General features: G+C 41.3%; 1 protein-coding gene and 1 long non-coding RNA gene across 3 annotated transcripts in view; one reads left to right on the forward strand and one right to left on the reverse strand.

Annotated features, from left to right (window-relative positions):
* LOC132396731 (uncharacterized) overlaps nucleotides 1–7,756 on the reverse strand; it is a 27,958-nt gene extending 20,202 nt beyond the window's left edge. The window contains exons 1-2 of the long non-coding RNA XR_009513091.1: nucleotides 7,613–7,756; nucleotides 2,981–3,064 (exon numbers count right to left, since the gene is read on the reverse strand). This is a non-coding gene — a long non-coding RNA (uncharacterized LOC132396731). The remainder of the gene's footprint in view (nucleotides 1–2,980; nucleotides 3,065–7,612) is intronic.
* Nucleotides 3,260–22,880, forward strand: part of LOC132396729 (low-density lipoprotein receptor class A domain-containing protein 1-like) — a 25,319-nt gene continuing 5,698 nt past the window's right edge. The window contains exons 1-4 of one of the 2 annotated variants that reach the window (XM_059974575.1): nucleotides 3,260–3,393; nucleotides 12,557–12,638; nucleotides 16,661–16,783; nucleotides 21,144–21,281. In XM_059974575.1, the coding sequence (XP_059830558.1) occupies nucleotides 3,361–3,393; nucleotides 12,557–12,638; nucleotides 16,661–16,783; nucleotides 21,144–21,281 (376 nt within the window). In that variant the 5' untranslated portion in view covers nucleotides 3,260–3,360. Of the gene's footprint in view, nucleotides 3,394–8,024; nucleotides 8,255–12,556; nucleotides 12,639–16,660; nucleotides 16,784–21,143; nucleotides 21,282–22,880 lie in introns of those variants that run through there. The other variant, XM_059974576.1, reaches the window with a different exon arrangement.

Consider the following 22,880-nt stretch of genomic DNA (forward strand, 5'->3'; position numbering starts at 1 on the left):
GCTCACGTGTTGGCCTCAGAGACTGAAATCACAGGATCATTGGGGATGTGGGAGTTTCTGACAGTTCCTCCAAGTTTTGATGGTCAAAGCAAGCATAAAAGGCATTGAGTTCATCTGGAGGTGAAGCTCTGTTGTCACCGACTACTTTGTACCTCTTCCCTACCTTCCTCCACCTTGTTACTCTGACTTCTAATCTCTTTTTTCCAGGCCAGAAACGTTAACTGTTCACTCTTTTCCATAGATGCTGCCTGGCCTGCTGAGTTCCTCCAGCATTTTGAGTGTATTACAGCATTATTTACTTTTTTAAGTTTGTCTTCTTTTGTACATAGGTTGTTTTTCAGTCTTTGCACGTGTATAGTTTTTCATAAATTCTGTTATATTTCTTTAGTTTCATTTAAATGCCTGCAAGAAAATGAATGTCAAAGTGGTGTGTGGTGACATAAGCGTACTTTGTAAATAAATTTGCTTTGACTTTGTCTTGAATGCATAAAGCTGATTGATAAGTTTGCAGATGATACAAGGTTAAGAGGTATTGTTGATGGTGAAGACGGCTATCATAGATTACAGGTGGATTTTGATCAGTTTGGGAAGTGGACCAAAGTGTGGCAAATGGATTTCAATAGGGATAAATGTGAGGTGATGCATTTTGGAAAGTCAAACCAGCATAGCACTTACATCTATGAATAGTAGAGCACAGGAGAGTATAATAGAACAGAAGGACCAAGAGGTACCAATGCATAGTTCATTGAAAGGGGTGCCACAGGTAGACAGGGCATTCAGCATGCCAGCCTTCATCCTTTAGGAAATTATAGGAGTAGAGACATTATCCTGAATGGTATAAGTCAATGCTATAGGAGTACTATGTTCAGTTTTGGTCAACCTGTAATAGGAAAGATGTGGTTAAAATGGAAAGAATGCAAAAACAGATTTATAAGGATGTTGCCAGGATTACAGGACCTGAGGATGGCCAGGCTGGTTCTTCATTCCTTGGAACATAGGAAAGGAGGTGACCTTAGAGAGATGTTTAAAATTATGAGAGTCAGAGTTAAGATAGATGGTAGCAGTCTTTTCCCCAGGGTAGGAAGTCCAAAAATGGGGTGTGTAGAGAGGAATAGTTTAAAAGGAGTCTCGGGGGCAAGTTTTTCCTACAGAGGCTGGTGAGTGTATAGAACAAGCTGCAAGAGGAAGTGGTTTAGGCAAGTGCAGTAGTATGACTTAACAAACATTTGGGTAGATACATGGAGGGGCAGGGCTTAGAAGGATTTGAGCTGAACCGCAGGAAATTGGGACGAGCTGGGTTGATACCGTGATCAGCAAGGGTTTGCTGGGTCAAAAATCCTGCATTCACACTGTATTGCTCTATAACTCTAAGACTGAGTCAGAACTCTGAATCCATCTCCCCAAATGGAGAAACATTTAACTAAAATTTGGTTCTAGCTTCACTGCTGCCTCACAGACACACTATTTGACTCAACAGCTTTCTCTAGTTCCGACTTGTGTGTCTTTCTGTGTCTGCTTTCAAACTGACATCCATGATGTTCATTCTGTTTGACTTTCTCTTGAGCTGCAGTTACAGCTGTCGGCCATCCTGCCTGTATATGCAACAACTTCTCCTTATCCACCTCCCTATCTACAGTCATTTCCCTGAAGTGTAAGCTTCCATCTCAATAAATGTCATGGGATGATATTGTGTTAAAGGTGCTATATTTAACCGAAAATCTGTAATAATCCAGTCCATTGATAACGCTGGATGATTTATAGTGGATGATCAATTGTTTTCTTTAAAAAGGGCAGGGAACAACACTTATTATACATTGTTCATTATGGTTTGACAGGAAAAAAAACTAGAATTACAATATTTAAGCTTGGTTATTAGATTAGTCAAAGAAATTCAATACCATTTTCAACTAAAGCCTTAACTTTTAGTAAAACACTCATTTCAAATGTTTAGATTACGTGAAATGTAGCCGAGAAATGGGCCAAGAAGGGTCTTGGCCTGAAACGTCGACAGTGCTTCTCCTATAGATGCTGCCTGGCCTGCTGTGTTCCACCAGCATTTTGTGTGTGTTGTTGTTTGAATTTCCAGCATCTGCAGATTTCCTCGTGTTTGCTTATGAAACCCAGGGAAGTGGGATTGAATTAAAACTTGTCTCAGGAGAAATAAAAGCAAGAAAAATAGAAATATAGCAGTTTCTGTTTGAACTACCCTTACTCATTAATTTTGGGGATCTTTTTTCAATTACCCCGACATGTGTGAATTGAACTGAATTGACTTGCATCCTTCATATACATGAGTAAAATTCTTTACATTATGTCTCTATCTAAATGTGCAATTTATAGTGATTTTTAATAAATATTATGTACAACAGGATAATCAATATAACATAGCAATACAATTGTGTCACCATGAGTTAATCAGTCTGATGGCCTGGTGGAAGAAGCTGTCCCAGAGCCTGTTGGTCCTGGCTTTTATGCTGTGGTACTGTTTCGGAGATGGTAGCACCTAGAATAAATTGTGGGTGGGGTGGCTCGGGTCCCTAATGATCCTTCGGGCCCTTTTAACACACCTGTCTCTGTAAATGTCCTGAATAGTGGGAAGTTCATATCTACAGATGGGCTGGGCTGTCCGCACCACTCTGAGGGCAGTACAGTTCCCATACCAGGCAGTGATGCAGCCAGTAAGGATGCTCTCAATTGTGCCCCTGTAGAAAGTTCTTAGGATTTGCAGCCCACACCAAACTTTCTCAACCGTCTGCGGTGTCAGCCATGATCGCATTGAATGGCGATGCTGGCTCAAGGGGCCGAATGGCCTGCTCCTGCACCTATTGTCTATTGATAGAGCGGTCTGTGTGTGCATTAGTGGTGTGTGTGAGTGAGAGAGAGAGAGAAAGGTACAACTCAAACTACTGGAATCTTTTCCCCTCATACTCATTGCATTCAGATTTACATCTATTTCTAACAAATATCATTCAGGCCTCACCTTTAGGATTTAGATCTGGTTCATTTTCATCCCAATGAGTCAAGCGAGTGATTCAGTACTGTCTGATGTCAATGTTGGTGATACCTTCAAATGATAATGAGTAGACAACTTGATAATAATTAGTTGGATTGGATTTGCACTTCTTTTTAATCACAAATTTTGAAGGCATCGCGATTTTCTATTTCGCAGACTCAGATGTAAGGATATTTGATCGTTCAAGCTTTGTTTTTCTCCGGTGTGTTTATTGTACGCGTTGCTGAGTGACAGAGTTGGTTAAAACATTGGCTAACAGTTCGAACCCTGCAGGTCGACGAAAACGTCGATATTTCATTTGCCATTGGTATTATATTTTTGAGAACACAAGGCAGAGCAAAAGGAAAATGACAAGCAGAGTCTATCCTTCACGGTTCAAGGTAAGAAGTGGGTATTCCAACGTGTCCTGGAAATGGAGCTTACAAATGTAAAGGAAGATAGCCACATACCAGAATAGTTCATCAACTGTGTGTAGCTCTTATATCAAAGCGAGGAATTTCGTGAAAATTATTTTCAAAGCAGTCCTCAGACAGGTAAGAATAGAAAGCCATTAAACTACGTTTTATAAATTAACTGTAAAGAGGGTTTCTTCTTTTTTGTTAACTAGCAGGAATGCTAATTTACTGATAACGAGAATGGTATTCCTTTGTAAACCAAATGGGGATTAATGTTCTTTCTTCTGAGTCTGTAAGCTTTTGTTGACGGGCTTTTGGGCAGATCGGCGCGAGGGGGTCGAGAGAGAGGACGCAATGCTCTAAGCTGGGCGAGGATCGGACCCCAAAGGGGGGTCCGAGGTCGGGAGATTCTCCGAGGAGGGGGGGGATGAAGCTAGATGTGCTTGGTTGACCACTCGGAGGGTCCTGAGCTGTTTGGAGAGTCCGAGGAGTTCGGAGGGTCCTGAGCTGCGAGTCGAGGAGTTCGGAGGGGATCGAATGGTGGCCAGAAGACTTCAGTAATTGAGCTCCAACGGCTGTGCACGAAGTGGTTTGGACTTTGATAAGTTTGGCGCCTTTTCTTTAATTTTCTCTTCATATATACTGTATCGTTATTAATCACTTAGTTATAGTAACCTTTATAAATTGTACTCATTTAATTGCATATGGTGTACTGTCTGTTTTTGGGTGAGGCGGGGACATCACACAGCATCCACACCAGCTGATTACCCAGTTTGGCGGGGCCGAAGGCTGCTCCCCCTAGACGAGAACGAGCTGAGCGAGCCTGAGGCGACCCAGGGGGTTACATTGTGGGGTGCTCGTCCGGGGTTGATTTCTGTGGAAGCTGTGTGATCACCTTCTTTAAATTGTGTCTGCGGCGAAGAGCTGGTGTGCCTTTGTGGGTGTGTGATTGCTGATTGCTTTGTGTGTTGGGTGAGGCGGAGCGGACCTCTCAGTTGTTGGGTGAGTGGCAGTGCTTGGCTGAGGAAAAGCGACAGGGACGGGTTGAAAGTTTGAGTAGGCGGGCTGGTGACTTTGTTAGAACTGTTGGGCGCAATTACCTCGAAGTGACCGCTGCCAGTTCTGGGAAAGTGTGGGAAAATGCGTGTGGTTTGACTGGAAGTCAAATGCCGCAGCTGGGGGGCTTATCATATCCGTGGCAGGAGATTGGTGGGAAGTTTTTAGGGTATCCCTTTTTGCCTAGGGGGGCAGATAAATGCTTGTGGTGCCAAGGGGATCTGTCAAGGGGATCAGTTGTTCCGTTGATTCGAAAGGTGTCGGGAAACTTAGAGGAGGCCCAGTGGGGGAACGGCTTGGGGTCTCTGGGGGAGCACGTTCCCAGCAATGTACCAAGGAACTCCCGAAAGGAACAGACCCTATTCCTGAAGGCTTAGAGGGGCCAAGCGCACAGGTGTTGTTACGGATGGATGGAAGTCAAGTTAAAGCCATCCTCGGCACCGGGGCGCCGGTTAAGTTGCTGTACAGTTTGTTTCATAACCGTTATTGGAAGCATTTACCCTTGGCGACATTGAGGGCACTGGAGTTTCGGGGTACCAGTGCCGGTGATTATCCAGACGACGGTTGTTGGTCAGTGAAAATGGAGTTCTTAGAGGCAAATGTGGAGGAGACTGAGGTTCAGGAATCGTTAATGCTGATGTGTCCGGACCCTGTTGAGACGGGCAGCATTTCTGTTCTAGAGAGAACCAATATCCTGTTGGTGCGCTTGGGGGCCTGCCCGGAGGAGGTGGGTGAGCGCTGTTTGGAGGCATTGTCGATGCACCCAGAGTTTCGAGCTGCTTGTGCGGACGTGTGTAGCAGCATTGGGCTGATACCGAATTCAAACAAGAGCCAGTGGTGGTACGGCCTGGGGGAAGTATCTGAGGGTGAGACCCTCTTCGTGGACGCTGCGAAATACCACAAGGGAGGGGAGTTGACTGCTGAAGACACCTCGGAGAGAGAGAGGTTGCGGCGACTGGCCCCTACAGCCGTGGAAGATGTAGGCAGCGTGTGTGTGGATTATATTGCGTTGAAGAAGCACACTGTCAGTGACCAGAATATGGCCCTGAGGGCCGAAGAGGCGATGGTCTGTCTGAGTGGTGCGAAATGGTTTAAGGTGCTGGATCTGAGGAGTGGATGTTGCCAGATCCCGATGAGTGGGGCCGACAAGGAGAAGACGGCCGTTATAAATTCCCTAGGAGTCTTCGGGTCCGAAAAGATGCCACAGGGCATATCTGGAGCCCTTGCAACCTTCCTGCTGGGCAGGTGGAAGACCATAGGGGATGTGGAGGCGTTTGGAGTTTTGGTGTATGTGGATGATCTCTTGGTGTTTGGATTTGCCTCAGGAGAATATGAAGTGAGGTCGTTGCAGGAGCAGCTGAGAACTACCAAGTTAAAGTGTTTTCGGGACACGTGCCAGGGCTGGCGAAGGTCGCAGCTCGTGAGAGACTGTCTCTACGGAATCAAGTTTGATATGAAGACGGAGAGACTGGAGAAAGTGATCTGGAACCATTCGGAAGACTTACAAGTTGGAGAGAATGAAGAAAGTTGTCTGACTGAGGGTAATAGCAAACTGAGAACCCGGAGAGGGGAGTTTGCGGAGGTGAAGAAATTACAGACAAATCTCAGCAGAGAGAAGCGGAAGCTTGAAGGGAACCTGAAGATGACCATCGACAGTTCAAATGAAGTGCAAAACCTGAAAGTTGATCTGGAAGAAGTCATGAGGAAGAAAAAGCTGGAGAGAAGTGCAGTGAATACTGAACAGGAGGCTGAAGAGACTGCGGGAGCAGTGCAGGCCACGTGTTTCCGTTTGGAGAAGATCAAACAGCAGCTACCGATCACAGGAATGAGGAAGAATACAGATTCGATGGATGATGTGCTGGATGTGTGGTACATGCTGCCTTTTGCTGACTTTCCCTCGATTGAGGAAGAGACCTTTGGCCCTTCTCCCATTGAGTCAGGTGTAGCGGGGAGGGTTAGCTGTGTGCAGTGTGGGGCATGAGTGAGAGTTTGAGAGAGGAGTTGGTAGTGGGCCCAAGGTATCCCCAGTTGTGTCCGAGCCTGAAGGGTTTAGGTGAGGGGATACGGAGGTCTCAGAAGGGTTAGGGAACTCCCAGATAGTTGGCCTAAGTAGCGCCTGAGGAACAGGGCCTGAGGGTTACTGTGTGGGGAGGAGATGTCACTGTTTGTGCTTGGGTTACGGTGTGTTGGCAGGAAAGGTGGCGAGTTATTTAGTAGTCATGAGGACATGACTTTTATTTGGTGGAGGGAGAGTGTAAAGAGGGTTTCTTCTTTTTTGTTAACTAGCAGGAATGCTAATTTACTGATAACGAGAATGGTATTCCTTTGTAAACCAAATGGGGATTAATGTTCTTTCTTCTGAGTCTGTAAGCTTTTGTTGACGGGCTTTTGGGCAGATCGGCGCGAGGGGGTCGAGAGAGAGGACGCAATGCTCTAAGCTGGGCGAGGATCGGACCCCAAAGGGGGGTCCGAGGTCGGGAGATTCTCCGAGGAGGGGGGGGATGAAGCTAGATGTGCTTGGTTGACCACTCGGAGGGTCCTGAGCTGTTTGGAGAGTCCGAGGAGTTCGGAGGGTCCTGAGCTGCGAGTCGAGGAGTTCGGAGGGGATCGAATGGTGGCCAGAAGACTTCAGTAATTGAGCTCCAACGGCTGTGCACGAAGTGGTTTGGACTTTGATAAGTTTGGCGCCTTTTCTTTAATTTTCTCTTCATATATACTGTATCGTTATTAATCACTTAGTTATAGTAACCTTTATAAATTGTACTCATTTAATTGCATATGGTGTACTGTCTGTTTTTGGGTGAGGCGGGGACATCACACAGCATCCACACCAGCTGATTACCCAGTTTGGCGGGGCCGAAGGCTGCTCCCCCTAGACGAGAACGAGCTGAGCGAGCCTGAGGCGACCCAGGGGGTTACATAACCAAGAAAACCAATGGTGCATTTAGTTAGTCCATAATCATGGTGATTTAAACGACCTTTTGTGCTTTTTTCAAATATCACATCTGCCGTAAAACTTCCTTTTATTAAAGTAGTGGAACATTTACATTTCTACTGCATGGATTTAAATGCAATTACTAAAGGATTAGCGCCAACAGAATGTTGATTCCATAAAAGATTAAAACTTGGGAAAACGCAGTAAACTTACCTGCGCTCCGCCATGCAAATCCATGTTTAACAAAATAGTGCCATCGTTCACAGTTGCTTCCTGTGACAAATCACCTCATATTCCCGATTTGGTAAAGTCGGAATTTAGTAACTTCTTGATCCCAATCCAGAAAAGACGTCAGGTATAATCAGATTTGTGAGGAAATCATACGATCCCTGAAGTCAGAAGAAAGTAAATGCTATTGCAATCTATTTAAAAGAGTTTGGTCTTAGTTGTCATGTTACACAGAAGAACAATGGGCCAAGTCAACATGGATTTATGAGCGGGAAATGACGTTTGGCTGCTGAATTTGAAGTTGTTGCAAGCAGAATAGATAGCTGATCTGGTGTACTTGGACACTTACAGGATCTTCAATCAAGTGACGTCCAATCCGGGTGCAGATATAATGGATTGATTTGAAGATGGGTTAATTAAAAGATCTAAGGATCGTCTTTGGTTGAAGAGGATATTGCAGAAATCCCAGCTGATCATCATCGATGTAAAGGATTTGGATGAGGGAGCAATGTAGTATATCCATGTTTTCCTGTAATAGATAGTCGTGGACAATCGGAAGGATCCAGAGAAGCTTCAGGTTTAGTGATTGGGCAAGGAAATAGCGGATGGACTCCCATGTGGAGTAAGGTAAAATAATCTACGTAGGCAGAAAAAGAAATGCTGAGAGTTTGAAAACTGTGTGTTCAGAGAGATCTGGTTGTCCTTATGTCTGAATCTCTGAATGTAACATGCAGGTACCACATGCAATTATAAGGAGTTATGGAACATTAGTCTTTTTCTTGCAAGAGGATTAAAATATAATACTGTACATTGCCCCATGAAAACAATGCATTACTCCATTTATATCATGCTTAGCTACAGATTTTTTTTAAGGCTGTGACTAGCAAACTAGATAAGGAACCAGGTGTATTCGAAGATATACAAGCTCTTCAATCAAGTGTCACAACTTGATGCGCCATCAGTAACTCTAGGAGACCGGAAGTGAACGATGGGCTTTTATTAACAGCGTAAAAGGGAACTCGACCAAGTTGAAGACTGAGGGAGGATCAGTGCCCCCAATCGCCTTTATACAGGGGTCAGTGGGAGGAGCCACAGGAGCAGTCAGCAGGGGCGGGGGGGGGGGGGGGGGGGGGGGTGGGGAGGGACATGTCCAGACAGGTATGCATAGTTTACCACACAACTCTAAACAAAAGCAGAGAGTATACAATAGAGATATAATGGCATGATGTGAAGATTGGTTAAGGAACAGAAAAGGTATAATAATATTTATGGATAAACATCTAGATTATTGTATGCAGATCTGGTCTCCCTGTTTAAAGAATGATGTGCTTACAATATAGAAAGAGCAACAAAGATTGGCCAGATTTATTTCTGGAAATGCAGGTGAAGCATTATTTTGATGATGGATCGAGTTTAGAAGAATGAAATGCAATCTCACTCAAAAACACAATATTCTTATGGAAGTTTCATGGCAAATGTGGGAATAATATTACCCCCACTGTCAGGTCCAGAAGGGGCCAGAGTTTCAAAATAAAGCATTGGCCATTCAGGACTAATTCCAGAAGAAAGCTCTTCACCCAGAAATGATGAATGTTCGAATTGTCTACCTAATAGAACTGCTGAGGTTCAGTGATAAGTAAATTTGAGAACAAGGTATACATATTTTAAAATATTGAGAGATTCAGGGGATTTGTGGTTAATGCAGGGCACTTGTGATGAGGAAAAACGTCAGTCATTTTGCTATTGAATAACAGGTCAGGTGTGAGGGGCCAAATGGCCTCTCCTTCTTCTGCCTAAGGTTCTTAAATGTGTGTAATTTAAATTCTCCTCTTTAAACTGCTGTGAGGAGGCCAAACATAATGCTTATTGAAGCTTGACCTCCTGTATTGACAGGAATTTGCTTATGTACTCACTTTATAGATTTAGCTTAAGTTCTTACAATAACTGTCCAGTGAAATTTTGTAAAAATATTTGATTTTAAAATGCACAGCAGAACCTTGTCATCAGAGATCAATAAATGAAAATAGTTCTTAGGAATGATCAAGATGTTTAACTATTCCCCTCGATCTGTTTCTATTATTCAACAAACAACAAAGTGATGTCATGAAATTATGCTTAATCATTTAACCACACAATGTGTTGCTAGGGCACATGTCTGGAACAATGTACCCCCATGACACAATGACAACATCAGTTAGTGGCAGTTTAGGATTTATTGAGACCCAGGTCCAACAGAAAATTGAAAGCCCCAGTCTTTCATTATGGTTAGTGGTGTAGTGGTATCAGCACTGCACTTCAGGGCGAGTGGTTCAGGGTTCGAATCTGGCTGGCTGCTTACACATTCTGCATCTGTGCTGGGTTGAGCATCGAGCTAGCAACGCGGCCTTGGGAAAGAAAATAGACAAATGTTAAGAAAATGGCAAAAAATGCCTCCCGATTCATTCACCACCTTTCATCGTGGCTGAAGCTAATTACGGAACCGTGCAGCTTCACTGTATAACAGAAGATCCTGTGAGCCGGTTACACCTTGCATGTTGTATGAAATTTTATTAAATAAATGAAAGAAGATAAAATATATAACATGGAATATGCTAGTCACCATTCCTGAAACCTGAATCTGTCTTGACAACACTGTAATGCTCAAAGTGGACTCTGTTGCTTTCAAAAGCAAAGTCTTAAAAGCAATACTCCAAGCCATTCAGAGGCATCATTCTTCCCAGAGGACATCACACTCCTCTTAGTCAAGGAGCTGAACAAATCTCCTTCCTGTTGGTCCTCAATAACCACTATCAATTTTATCTGGCAATCCCTCAAGCGCTGGTGTCTTGTGCATGCCTCTCAGAAAAGAGTAACATCTACGAGGGAGGCTGAAACAGGAATGGTAGTTTAAAGAATCATAAATCATTGTGTTTGAACCAGGTCATTAAAAGAGCTTTTCAAGTGCACACCATAATGCTTCCACCAGAGATGCCAGTGAGAGACTCACTTCCTGCTGTTATGTGATAGCTCATCTGTGAGCCCATGTCACACAGTAACACACTTGTATCCAACATACTATACCCATGTCACACGGTAACACACTTGTATCCAACATACTATACCCATGTCACACGGTAACACACTTGTATCCAACATACTATACCCATGTCACATGGTAACACACTTGTATCCAACATACTAGACCCATGTCACACGGTAACACACTTGTATCCAACATACTATACCCATGTCACACGGTAACGCACTTGTATCCAACATACTATACCCATGTCACACGGTAACGCACTTGTATCCAACATACTATACCCATGTCACACGGTAACACACTTGTATCCAACATACTATACCCATGTCACACAGTAACACACTTGTATCCAACATACTATACCCATGTTACACAATGACTGATCTCTATACACCAGCACAATACTGGATCCACCAGCATTTTTCCTGGTATTAAGTATTAATGAACCTATACAATCCTGTAAGCACTGTACTCCAATGTTACACACTCACATGCTTATTCTGGTCAATAGTGTTATACACCAGGCATTTGAAACCCACTTCATTTTATTTCTAGGTACAGTGTGGAACAGGCTCTTCTGGCCCAACAAGCCACTCCACCTAGCAACCCACCTAGTTCACCTTAGCATAATCACAGCACAACTTACAATGACCAATTAGCCTACTTACTGGTATATCTTTGGACTGTGGAAGGAAATCAGAGTACCTGGTGGAAACCCACACGTTAATAGGAAGGATGCACAAACTTCTTACAGATGGAGTTGAAATTTAACTCTGAATTTCGACAGTCTGAGCTGTTAAACCCTCATGCAAATCACTTATGCTACTTTGGCATGATTTCAAGAGCAAATATTTAAAAGTAGATATTTAAAATGATGAACAATGGGAATAGCCCTTTACTTCTAATTCTTTTCAACCAAGTTCATTTTCCTATTTGGTTTTAAAATATTCTGCTAAAAAGTCAGATTCATTACAGTAGGTGCTAAGAGTGTGAAGGATATTCAATGTCCAGGTCCAAGGGTCCCTGTTGCTAAACTCAGCTTTCTAACATAGTAGCAGACACCATTCAAATTCTGGGTATTGGTTGCTAAATCAGCTGTGGAGGACAAACAGGGAAGTGAATTAATTTTTGACTGGTAAGTAGCTATATATATCGGATAGGGTTAGGTTCTTTGTTTGAGCTTAGAACTTTGCAGTCAGCAAACCCAATGCCATCACAACAGTGGATGTACTGTTCTAACAACAATTCCCCACAGCAGTGAATGGTGGATATGGCTGATGTCAGGATCAGCCATGACTGAATGGTGGAGCAGACTCGATGGGCCAGATGGCCTAAGTCTGCTTCTATGTCTTATAGTCTTATATCTGAATCAGAGTGCAGTGTTGCCACACTCCTTTTCCAATAACCATATCTGTCAAGAATCTAAGGCACTACAATTTATTTGATTTTCCTCCATTATTCTTTATAGCAAATTATTTGTCCATCACATTTCCAGTTCTCCAGTTCCATCACCTCCTTCACGAGTACAATTAGGTCACTTCTTGAATGTCCCACACTGGATGTTCAACTGTTCTTCATCTTAGTAGCCTTCTATGTTTACCTCAGAGGTTCATAAGCAGCAGGTGTTTCTTGATGAGCAGAAAGACAATATTTTGAAACATTACTCTGTATTTGAATGACCACTTTCAAACAAAACCAATTTATAGTTAAAGAGATGGAGCAACAGAAAAGTTGAAAAGAGAAGGGTGACAGAATGTAAGGAGAGAGACAAAAAATCTCTGAGTACTAAATCCTGCACTTCTCTGCAAGTAACGCAGCAGAACATTACTGACACATATTTAAGGACAACGAGAATCAAATTAAAGAAAGCCTGCATGCTAAATAACAATAATTTCCCCCTGTAGGGTGGCGATGTGACTTCCATTTCATCTGATGTATATTCTCATCTGGGATCCCAAGTTTCTTTAGCACGTGATAAACAGGAAGGTAGGTTGTAAATCTTTTCCATGTTTTCTGAAAAACAACTGTGGAAGTACTTTTTGTAACATAACAAGCCTTTGTGTAAATGTTTATGTACTACAGATCTGAAAGTACAATTTTTACATGTCTCCTTTTCTGTCCTTGTACTCACCTCTTCCATGGTGGTCTTAATTCTTACCTCAGTAGCATATGGTAACTGACCCAAATACACATTCTGCAACAGGGAATATTGGAAGGCTGACCGGGTGTGAAGTTATCATAACCAAGCAGGATCTTGGTCTCTTCCAATATCAGAATTAGATCAATTTCCAGCAAAGGTCACTTTATTGACTACCTTCCTGAGCCAAAGAGATGTTAATTGGGAACAGGAAACCAGAATTTTGCTTTTTCTCATGGAAGTAAAATTCTGAGACTAAATCTAGCAATTATAAACAGCAAATTAAGCTGGATACTTACTTCAACTTGTCCTAATTTTTACCACACTACTGATTTAAATTACTGCCGCTAAATGTATTTAAAGCTTTTCTGAGTATGACAGCTGATTAAACAACAAATGGAACTGAGTATCTTTTTCATTTATAGATCTTTGGGAACTGACTAAACTCAGTTAACAAGGTTTCTTACAGAGGGCCAAATGGAGATCACCTTAGCTTCAATCCAAAACCTGAGGATCTAAAGGGAACCTTCTCTTTTGTTCCACCACAATCTCATTACTTCTCTCCTCAGAGAAACATTAAGTGCATCCAGAGAAAACAACAATCTCTCAGAGGGTTTCTGTGCAAGTTGTCCACAGTCCTAAATATATCTCATTTTCCATCACATCATTATAATCCTCATCACATTCTACAGGGGTTGTATTGAGAGCATCCTGAGCAGCTGCATCACTGCCTGGTTCAGAAATTGCACCATCTCAGATCATAAGACCCTGCAGCAGATAGTGAGGTCAGCTGAGAAGATCATCGGGTTCTTTCTTCCCACCATTACGGACATTTACACTACACACTGCAACCGCAAAGCAAACTGCATTATGAAGGACCCGACACACCCCTCATGCAAACTCTTCTCCCTCCTACCATCTGGGAAAAGGCACCAAAGCATTTGGGCTCTCACGACCAGACTATGTAACAGTTTCTTCCCCCAAACCATCAGACTCCTCAATACCCAGAGCCTGGACTGACACGAACTTACTGCTTTATTGTCCTGTTTATTATTTATTGTAATGCCTGCACTGTTTTGTGCACTTTATGCAGTCCTGGGTAGGTCTGTAGTCTAGTGTTTTTTTCAGTGTTGTTTTTTACGTCGTTCAGTCTAGATTTTGTACTGTTTCATGTAACACCATGGTCCTAAAAAACGTTGTATCTCTTCCTGTCACATTGGATGTTCTCCAGTGTGCTTACTGACAGAACTGCTCTACAACAGATCCCACAGCACCTGTCATGCTCCTGGTCCTGACACACCTAGAGAACAAGGACAATTCTGTCAGAATGCTGTTTCTGGATATCAGTTTGGACTTCAACACTATTATCCCATAGATCTTGAAGTAGAAACTCAGTGCAACAGGGTGTTGGATGTCCTAACTGACAGACAGAATGAACAAATGCTCCTCCCCCACCCCCAGAGCTGTGAGCTGATCCCAGTGCTGTTCATGACTATATGGCCAACACCTGAGTGATCACATTGTCATGTTCGCCGATGATATGATCACGGTGGGGCTCATCACCAACAACTTTGAGATGACTTACAGGCAGAAGAGTTCGAGGCCTGGTCTCAGGCAAATAACCTCTTCCTCAATGTCAATAAGACAAAGGAGATGGTTATTAACTTCAGAAGAGCTCAAACCACTCAAACTCTCATTCACATTAGTGGCAAGTGCAAGCAGTTTCAAACTCCTTGGAGTGCACATCCTACACAGTCCAGAAAGCTCACCGATGCCTCCACTTTCCAAGGAGACTGAAGATCTGGACTTTGCACATCCATACTCACGTCATTCTACTGAGGCACTGTAGAGAGCATCACTGGAAACTACACCGCGACGGAGAGGAAGGCTCTACAATGGGTTGATCAAAACTGCACAACACATCACCAGCACCAGCCTGCCTACCATCAAGGACATATATACAGAAATGTACCAGAACCACCATCTAGGATCACACCCAGAGGGTGTTTGTCCCACCCCATCAGGGAGGAGGCTACGTAGCATCTACACCAGGACCACTAGATTCAAAAACAGTTACTTTGCTCAAGCTGATCAACACCTCCACCCCCTAACCCACCACCACCACTACTTTATCATTTCCTGTCACTCACCTAATATTCAGATATTCCTGTGCCTAGTGATACAATCAATCTATGTATATAAGTTATCTTATGTGTTTGTATTTATTATGTTTCTTCTTCTTCTTCTTCTTCTTCTTCTTCTTCTTCTTATTATTATTATTATTATTATTATTATTATTATTATTATTATTCTGTTCTTATCTTATTGTGATTTTTTTTGTGCTGCATGGGATCCAGAGTAATGATTATTTGTTCTCCTTTACACTTGTGTACTGGAAATGATACTAAATAATCCTGAATCTTGAATCTTCTGAGCCCAGAGTGGCTGCTTTTTACATAGTGGTTGTTTGTCAGTTTTAGTGTGTGGTTTTTCCATTGATTCTCTAGTGTATTTCTTTGTTCTACTGTGAAAATGAATCTCAAATGGTCCCATTTATTATCAGAGAATGTATAGAGTATACAACCTAAAATACTTGTCTTCACAGACATCCACGATAACCAGAAGAGCCCCAAAAGAATGAACAACAGAAAAATATTAGAACCCCGAAACCCTCCTCTCCCCCTCTCCCGTACAAGTAGCCCCAACCACCCCCATCCCCAGGGTAATATAGTATTATTAAAGGTGCTATTATTGACTCTGAGCTAAATTTCAAATCATATATTAGCCATATTACTAAGACCAATTCCTTTCATTTAAGGAACGTTGCAAGAGTTCAATTTCTTATAACATCTCAAGATGCAGAAAAATTGATACACACTTTTGTTCTTGGCTGATTAGTCTACTGTAATGCACTCTGTTCAGGACTGCTGAAGAAAGATAGAAATCAGCTGCAGCTTGTTCAAAGTTCAGCAACAAGAACCTTAACTAAAAAAAGAAAATCTGAGTACATTCTTTGGCTTTGGCATCATTACACTGGCTGCCCATATCCTTGAGGATCAATTATAAAATGCTCTTAGTTATATATAAGGCTCTGAATAATCTAGCTCCTCCATAGTGTCTATCCCCTTACATCCCTAATAATAATCTTAGATCCATAAATATGGTTTGCTTAGTGTTCCTAAAGCTAAATATATAAAACTGGTGATGTAGTCTTTTGCTCTTTTGCACCAAAAATCTGGAATACTCTACCAACTGAGATACACCAGGCTAGTACTGTGAAAAGTTTCAAAACACTTCTAAAATCCTACCTTTTTAAATTTAACCTATTTATAGGATTACTTAATGCCTTTTGGGGTTGATTATATTATTCGATTACATTTTATTCTATATAATGATTGTCTTTACTTATGATTTTTAATTTTGTCTCATATTTTTGTGACTATATTGATTTATGTTTACAATCTGTGTAAAACACTTTGACCCTACATCTTAATGTATGAAAGGTTCTATATAAATAAAATTATTACTATATCACGACATATACATACATTGATAATAAATTTACTTTGAACTATCTAAGGGTTTCTTAAATTCCTCTTATGTATCTGCCTCTTCCACTGACCCTGGCAGGGCATTCTACGGAACCACTGCTCTCTGTGTGAAAACTCTTACCTTGGACAGCACTGTCTAAACTTTCTTCACTCACCTTAAGATTACGTCCCCTCATATCAGCTATTATTTAACATTTTAGTTCATCCATTACAGGGTGGCTGTTAACAAATTATATTTGCAATTACACTGAAGTAGTGGTGGGGCCAACATCAGTTCCAGCATTTGAAACGTGACCTATTAACACCACCTTTTATTTCAGATTGCAGGAATTGTTGTCCCAGGAGATGCTGCATAATCACTTGTATAATCTTGCTCATTCTTGGAGCTCTGGCAGTTGCTTTAACCTGTGCAGTTATATTTGGAATACCACCCAGAGAGCCAAGTATGTAACCATGATACAAATATGTTCAGTTTGTTTAATGTAAATGTTGCTACATGAAGAATAATGGCCACCTGGTGGTGATTACAGCCCAGGAGGTTTAAATGATATTAATCATGGGAGATAAACTTGAGGAGTTTATTTTCCCTCCTTCACAGAGATTAGATACAGCTTTGAAAATATTTTCTTTCCTGTACAATGAAGTACGCCCCCCCGTAGTGCTGCATCTAAAGTCCAGCAGTGACACCTAATGTGACAAAAATGTTCAGAGGATAACAAAGCCATAGAAAACTTATCAAAAAAGCAGCCCAACGCCAATATTCTCTGTTTGCCTTCATCTATTTGTTTGGAAGTGTTTTTCTATTTTCTACAATGGCCTGTCTGTTAGTCATTCACAGCTGAATGCAGCAGGTGAAGGTGCTTCTGAATTCATCATGTGCTTTGTGCTGGGCTCATCTGAAGTAATAATAATCAGCTGGAATGTGGCGTATATGACTGTGACACAAATATTCTTCCATTTTATAAAGCAAGACTTACACTGTTGACTTGAGGCCGTTATACTAATTCCATTATATGAATATCATAACTATATTTAATGTAACTTCAGAGTTCAATGTGACTGGTTATGTCCAAACAGATCTTGTATCTTATGCAACACATGTAAACTGCTAGAGGAAGTCAGCAGGTCAGGCAGTATCCATGGAAATGAATGAAGAGTGAACGATTTGAGCTGAGACTCTTCGTCAGGACTGGAAAGAAAGGGGGAGAATGCGAGAATAAGAAGGTGTGGGGGGGGGGAGGAGTGCAAGCTAGAAGGTGATAGTTTAAACCAGACTGGTGGGGAATAAAGTAAAAGGTTGGGAGGTGAAAGGTGGAAATGGTAAAGAGCTGAAGAAGAAGGAATCTGATTAGAGAGGAGTGTGGAACATGGGGAAAGGAAAGGAGGAGGGACACCAGGGTGAGATGATAAGCAAATGAGGAGAAAAGATAAGGGGGGCAGTGTCAGAATGAAAGGAGAGAGAAGGGGGAAAGGGGAAAAATGAGTGGAAATTGGAGAAATTGGTGTTCATGCCATCAGGTTGGAAGCTACCTGGACAGAATATGAAGTGTTGCTCATCCAGTTTGAGAGTGACCTCCTCATGGCAGAAGTGGAGTCCATGGAATGACATTTCAGAATGGGAATGTGGAATTAAACTAATTAAACTGGTCATTCACAAGGAAGTCCTGCTTTTTTCAGATGAAGTAAAGATGCTTAACAACGCAGCCCCCTAATCTACGTCAGATCTCACCAACTTAGAAGAGGCTGCATCAGGAGCACCAGATACTGTCGATGTGCCCCAACCCCACCACTCCACCCTCTTATACCAGCATCTTCCTCCTTTAGTCTCAGCCTCAAATGTCAACTGTTTGTTCAATTCTATAGATGCTTCTTGATCTGCTGAGTTCCTCCAGAATTTTGTGTGTGCTACTCTGGACTTCCAGCATCTGCTGAATCTCTTGAGTTAATGCTTTTATTTTATGCAATTTGTGCTGTAATTGTTATCTTCTATTTTTATATGATTGCGGTTCTTGAGATCAAATTTGAATTACCTAATGAATTACTTTATTAAATTACTTTGATTTTCCATTTGCTGAAATGTTTTGTGAGAGGTAGGTTCAGGTCTAGCTAAGATAAAGTAAAAGTTAGTCATCATTATTGGAAGTGGGTTCTACCCATCTGGCTAATTATGTAATTAGATAACCATATAACAATTACAGCACGGAAACAGGCCACCTTGGCCCTTCTAGTCTCTGCTGAATGCTTACTCTCACCTAGTCCAACCTACCCGCACTCAGCCCATAACCCTCCACTCCTTTCCTGTCCATATACCTATCCAATTTTACCTTAAATGACACAACTGAACTGGCCTCTACTACTTCTACAGGAAGCTCATTCCACACAGCTATCACTCTCTGAGTAAAGAAATAACCCCTCGTGTTTCCCTTAAACTTCTGCCCCCTAACTCCCCTAACTGAGCAAGACAGAAATAAAAACATATGGGTTGGAAATCCTCAGCAAGAAATGAGGCAGAGGAGCTAATGTTTAAAACTGATCATCCAGAACTATTGTAGGAGATGTTCAACACACTGAATCCTGGGCCGATAATGTACAGATAAGAGAAGAGATTATGTCACCTTGTCATTTATTGATTTCAGTTTAGAAGAATAATAGGTGATAACATTAAAACATAAAAAATTCTATCAAAGCTTGACAGGGGAGATCCAGTTGTTGATATTTCCCCTGACTGGGCTGTAAAGAATCAATAGTTTTATTTCAAAATAAGGGATTTTCCATCTGCAACTGAAATGGGAATAAATTTCTTCAATTGAAGGTGAATCACATGCCCAATGGGGCTATGGATGGTTAATTACTCAGTACTTTCAAATCAAATTAAGTCAAGTTTATTGACATTTAACTATATACATGTTTATAACATATATTACCATTTAGTGTGTATTGAAATGAGGCATTTCTCCAATCCAAAGTGTAAAGCACAGTAGACACATAACACATAATAACTTACTATAACAAATCAGAGACCAATAGATTTATAAATATGAAAATAATTGAGGAATGCTGAGTTAATGCAGGAAAGCAGGACTGAATTAAAGGATCGGGTTAATTCACATTGATTGGTGCTTATTTACTGCCCGTAGCACCACTGGCACTGGGCAGCAATGAAGGTCCTTGGCCATCTTTTCTATGTGCCTCAGGTGTAGTTCAGGGTCCTCATTTCTCCCTCTGTGGTACAGCAGCAAGTTGCCTTTGCTGTCCCACATTTCCTCCATCCTTCCCGTGTCCAGCGAAGTGCTGTCCTGGTGATGGAGTTGGCCTCTCTTCTCATCACGTGCCCAATCCATCTCCAACGTTTCCTCATGATGATTGTGGAGAGCAGTAAAAAACAAACAAGTGCCTTACTCCGACTTCTATTTCTCAGATTATCAATGATGTGTCCTATAAAATCAAAACCTGTGTTTTAAGTGTCCTTTTCAAACTTTCACCCTCAAGGGGACGACAAAATGGAATTAGAAAATCATCCCTGATTGAAACTAGTTTCACTGATGGGATTAATTTCAAATATCATTCAAAATAAGGGTAAAGCAGTGGATGTTGTCTATATGGACTTCAGTAAGGCCTTTGACAAGGTTCTGCATGGAAGGTTAGTTAGGAAGGTTCAATCTTTAGGTGTTAATATTGAAGTAGTAAAATGGATTCAACAGTGGCTGGATGGGAGATGCCAGAGAGTGGTGGTGGATAACTGTTTGTCAGGTTGGAGGCCGGTAACTCAGGGATCTGTACTGGGTCCAATGTTGTTTGTCATATACATTAATGATCTGGATGATGGGGTGGTAAATTAGATTAGTAAGTATGCAAATGATACTAAGATAGGTGGCGTTGTGGACAATGAAGTAAGTTTTCAAAGCTTGCAGAGAGATTTAGGCCAGTTAGAGGGGTGGGCTGAACAATGGCAGATGGAGTTTAATGTTGATAAGTGTGAGGTGCTACGTTTTGATAGGAATAATCAAAATGGGACATACATGGTAAATGGTGGGGCATTGAATAATGCAGTAGAACAGAGTGATCTAGGAATAATGGTGCATAGTTCCCTGAAGGTGGAATCTCATGTGGATAGGATGGTGAAGAAAGCATTTGGTATGCTGGCCTTTATAAATCAGAGCATTGAGTATAGGAGTTGGGATGTAATGTTAAAATTGTACAAGGCATTGGTAAGGCCAAATTTGGATTATTGCGTACAGTTCTGGTCACTGAATTATAGGAAAGATTTCAACAAAATAGAGAGAGTACAGAGAAGATTTACTAGAATGTTACCTGGGTTTCAGCAACTAAGTTACAGGGAAAGATTGAACAAGTTAGGTCTTTATTCTTTGGAGCATAGAAGGTTGAGGGAGGACTTGATAAAGGTATTTAAAATTATAGCGGGGATAGATAGAGTTGACGTTGATAGGCTTTTTCCATTGAGAGTAGGGGGCAAAAGTTTAGGGGTAACACGAGGGGTAATTTCTTTACTCAGAGAGTGGTAGCTGTGTGGAACAAGCTTCCAGTAGAAGTGGTAGAAGCAGGTTCGATATTGTCATTTAAAGTAAAATTGGATAAGTATATGGACAGGAAAGGAATGGAGGGTTATGAGCTGAGTGCAGGTAGGTGGGACTCGGTGAGAGTAAGCATTCAGCAGAGACTAGAAGGGCCAAGGTGGCCTGTTTCCGTGCTGTAATTGTTATATAGTTATAAAATGTTCTTTAAAGTCTAGTTACTTTATGATAAACTGATCAACGTTAATGCTATCTATGCCTTCTGATTTAGTAACCCGTCAGTGTAAAACCACTTCACGTTCAGTTGGCTTTCTATGTGATGACCGCAGTACTTGCATCATTTCGACACAGATGTGCAATGGCAAAGTAGACTGCAGCAATGGTGAAGACGAATCAGACTTGTACTGTGGTATGTATCAATTAACCTTTGCACATCGGTTCAAGTATTTGGTACATAGGAAGACTTCATTTTAAAGCTATACTGCAGCATGATTTTTGACTTGCTCCAACAATTTACTGAAAGCAGTTTGTAAAAGTAAAACACTGAGTATTGATGGAAATCTGAAATATTGGAGAGGTCAGACAATAAATGTGCAAACAAATACAAAATTAGCATTTCAGATTGATGGCCTTTATTTACTCTTAGAGAGTTCTGCTTTAAAAAGTCACAATCGTAAAAAGTTTCTTTCCCATGAATGCTGCCTGGCCTTCTGTGTATTTTAATCATTTGTTAAAGTCAGTCAGAATTTATTGATATATGCACAAGTACACGCATGCACAAGTACAATTAAAAATTTGCAAACAGTATTCCAGGCTTATTGCATCATATAAACATCATTCACAAGAAAAATACTAATCAAACATAAACTATATGCAAGTTTTTTACGTTAACATTATTGGATCAAAATAAAAGAGTGCATTTAGTGCAAAGTGGTCAAAGTTTTTACTGTAGTGATTAGGGATTTGATTGTTGATTCAAGACCAAATGGTTGAAGGGAAGTAGCTGTTCTTGAACTTAGTGGACTTCAGGCTTCTGCACCTCCTGCCCGTTGGTAGCTGCAAAAAGATGGCATGGCCTGGGTGGTGGGAATCTTTAATGATAAATGTTGCTTTCTTATGACAGCACCTCCTGCAGATGCTACAAATGATGGGGAGGGATGTGCTCATGATTTACTGGGCAGAGTCCACTACCCTCTGCAGCTTACTATGTTTCTATGCATTTGAATTTTATACCAGACCATGATGCAACCAGTCAGGACACTTTCAAAAGTACATCAGAAGTTTGTTAGAGTGCTCAATAAGATGAACCTCATTTAATCTCCTAAGAAATAGAAATGTTGGACCCAGGGCAGGTCATCCGATAACGTTACTGCCCAGAAATTTAAGGCTAATGACTCTCCATTACTGATACCCCAATGCAGATTGGTACACAGTTGCCCCGCTTCCCATTCCTGAAGTCGACAATCAACTCTTTAGTTTTGCTGGTTGTTTCTGTGGCACAAATCAATCAGGTGATCTACCTTGCTCTGGTTAAGCTGACTCATTGTCACCTATGATCAGAATGAGGTTTATCATCACCAGCATGTGTTGTGAAATTTGTTAACCTAGCAGCAGCAATATGTAATATAGAAGGAAAAAAAATTTTTTTTAATAAATTAATTCAATAACAGTAACAATAAATAAATAAGTAAACCAATTACAATATGCATTTATTGAATAGATTATAAATCATGCAAAATCAAATAATATATACTTAAAAAGTGAGCTAGCGGTCAAGGGCTCCAGGGTTGTTGGGTTGCAAATTTTTATTATTATTAGTGAACATTGCATTTGCTTATCTTCTGCTATTAGAGTTTAGCAGAACAGAAAAAAAAGATATTCTCTCCTTCCTTCATCCTCTCCTCTCTCACAGTGGACAAGTATAGAATCATTTGTGTGCCTGATCTTCTCTTACTTTGCCTCACTTTTTGTATCTCTTTTTTAAAATTTTCATTCTTTGAATTTGAAA

Source organism: Hypanus sabinus, chromosome 7 (genome assembly GCF_030144855.1).
Source record: "Hypanus sabinus isolate sHypSab1 chromosome 7, sHypSab1.hap1, whole genome shotgun sequence".
Lineage (NCBI taxonomy): Eukaryota > Metazoa > Chordata > Chondrichthyes > Myliobatiformes > Dasyatidae > Hypanus > Hypanus sabinus.